The 2,458-nt window shown below is 46.7% G+C and overlaps 1 protein-coding gene across 4 annotated transcripts in view; it reads right to left on the bottom strand.

Moving 5' to 3' along the window:
• Tnrc6c (trinucleotide repeat containing 6C) overlaps window positions 1–2,458 on the bottom strand; it is a 118,467-nt gene that overhangs the window by 6,351 nt on the left and 109,658 nt on the right. For all 4 annotated transcript variants that reach the window (XM_026780806.1, XM_026780804.1, XM_026780805.1 and 1 more), the window contains 2 exons: window positions 1,022–1,213; window positions 457–600 (listed from right to left, as the gene is read on the bottom strand). In XM_026780806.1, coding sequence (XP_026636607.1) covers window positions 457–600; window positions 1,022–1,213 — 336 coding nt within the window. The remainder of the gene's footprint in view (window positions 1–456; window positions 601–1,021; window positions 1,214–2,458) is intronic.

The raw sequence follows: 2,458 nt of genomic DNA, 5'->3' as shown, positions 1-2,458 counted from the left end.
AAAAAAAAAAGAAATGCTTTATTGAGGAGCTGTGAGGTCTGCAGTGTCACAAGAGTGTTTCAGACACCACAATGACAGGTCAGCGGAACACGGGTGCACCTTGGAGCTGGGGCTCACAGTGGGACGGCTGCAGTTAAGCACAAACCTACACTGCTGCCTGCCTTTGAATATCTAAAGAGTCACAGACCTTTGTCACTGTGGGGAGAAAGGAGCAGCAGCTGAGCTACTCAGGTGGGACCTACAAATGATGTGTTCTTCATCACTCCATGAGGAGACATTATCACCCCCATTCTGCAAGTGAGGATACACGTTCCCACTGCTGAGATGGTCAAGTCCCTGCCTTCTTTATCACACGTGGCCTCCCTGTAGGCATGCAGTGATCCAGCACAATCAGATGATGCCTCTCCAGGAGCCTGGAGACCCACCCACAGAAGGCAGGGTGATGGCCCTCCTCACCTCCACTCTTGAGGAGGTAGCGATTCACATCCTGGATGGTGGTGTTGATGGTGGGTCCAGTAGGGACACTGCCAGGAGTGACATCAGGGTCATTCTCGGGATCAATATTCTGAAGTCCTTTCCATGGAACTCCGGGATGAAATTCTGTTCATGGAAAGCAAAATGAGGATGCATATTAGAGCACCTTCATGTTGCATCATGACACTTAAAATTAATTTTTTCATATTTGTAGAAATTTAGAAAATCTGAATGAGGCTCAGAGGCACTCCTTGCTTAGATTTAATGAACTCTAAGTTTATTAAATCGGTCATTCTTTTGGAACAAACTAGAAACAGCTACCAGGTAGGAGTTGGTGTCCCTTACTTACCCACTCCCCTTTGCCATTGACCTACTCCTGTCTTGAACTGGGAAGCTACACAACAATGCTTGACACCAGCACACTCTGTCCATTCTCAGTGGAAACCCCAAGCTATGGACTTTAGACCCAGACTCCCACAGCCCTAACAGCTAACCTAGGGTTAGGGTACATCTACATCTACTGCTGCCCGAGAGTGTGGAGTCTTACCTGGGGGCCAGCTGATGCTGGAGCCGTTTGAGATTTTATCACTGTCAGATTTGGCACGTGACCAGCTATGGGGAACAGCTACGGGAGGACTGGCTGGTGACTCACTGTTCTGGATTAAATCGTACCGGCCATAGGAGTCATCAATGGAGGACTTACCTGGAGGCCCAATGCTTAGACCTCCAGGGATAGCACCTACAGAACAGGACCAGAAAGAAACCAAGTGAACATTATGTCAAAGACCCCTGGGGAAACACTGCAGTCTTCCCTTCCAGGCCCAGTACCTCACTCACTCCTTGCAGTCACATGGACTGTCAGCCTTAAGCTGTCCAGGGTTCTTTAAGAACTGTTGGTTGGCCCAGATATGGTCTTTAGATGACTACATTTTTTGTGGTGCTAAGCACAGAACCTAGGGCATTGCATATGCTCGGCCAAACTTCTACCCGAGAAGCACTGACGAACCCATTATTATTTTTTGTTTCTTGAGACAGGGTTTCTCTGCACAGCCCTGGCTGTCCTGAGACTTACTCTGTAGACCAGGCTAGCCTCAAACTCACTAAAATTCACCTGTCTCTGCCTCCCCAGTGCTGGGATTAAAGGGGTGTGCCACCACCACCACCTGGTTGTTGTTGTTCTCATCATTGTTACTTTTCAGTGTGGGGAATCTAATCCAAGGTTTCATATGTGCTAGGGAAGTACTCTACTACTGAACTTTATTTTTTGAGATGGTATCATATAGCCTGGATTGGCCTTGAACTTCCTATGTACTTCGGAATAATCCTAAACTCCTAATCTTACTGCTTCTAGTTCCCCAAATACTGGGGTTATAGCTGTGTGGCACTATAAACTATTTTAGTTTGTCAAGTTGGAAGGTTTGTTTCTTTTTAAGATATGGTCAGTCCAATACTGGCTTTGAACTTGCTGTATATACTGGATCTCCCTATTTCTACCTCTCTAGTGCTAAGATCACAGGCATATACCACCAAGCTTGGTTTACATGGTGCTGTACACTTTATCCCAGATTTCTTGCAATCCATGCAAACACTCTACCAACTGAGCTATTGCCATAGCACAGAAAAGTTTAAAAATTTTTGATTTGTGTGTGTACACCCATGTGCTTGCTCAGAGGCCAGAGGTGTCCTTGTACATGGTCTCTCACTGAACCTGGAGCTAAGCTAGTGGTCAGCAAGTCCAAGATACCCTCCCATCTGCTCCAGGAATCACTGGGGTTACAGGTATATGCAACCACATAGGATCTCATGCTTCTGCAGCAAGTGCTCCTACCTGCTGAGCCAACTCCCCAGCGACGACACTCTCCTCCCCACTTTTAAGAGACTTGTCCAGGCAGGTTTGAAAACTTGGGCTCAAGTGATCATACTGTCTTGACCACTTGACTAAATTCATGTCACGTACCCAGTGAATATTAATGACTGACTGACT

Source organism: Microtus ochrogaster, chromosome 7 (assembly GCF_000317375.1).
Source record: "Microtus ochrogaster isolate Prairie Vole_2 chromosome 7, MicOch1.0, whole genome shotgun sequence".
Classification (NCBI taxonomy): domain Eukaryota; kingdom Metazoa; phylum Chordata; class Mammalia; order Rodentia; family Cricetidae; genus Microtus; species Microtus ochrogaster.
This window is presented reverse-complemented; position numbering and strand designations above follow the sequence as displayed.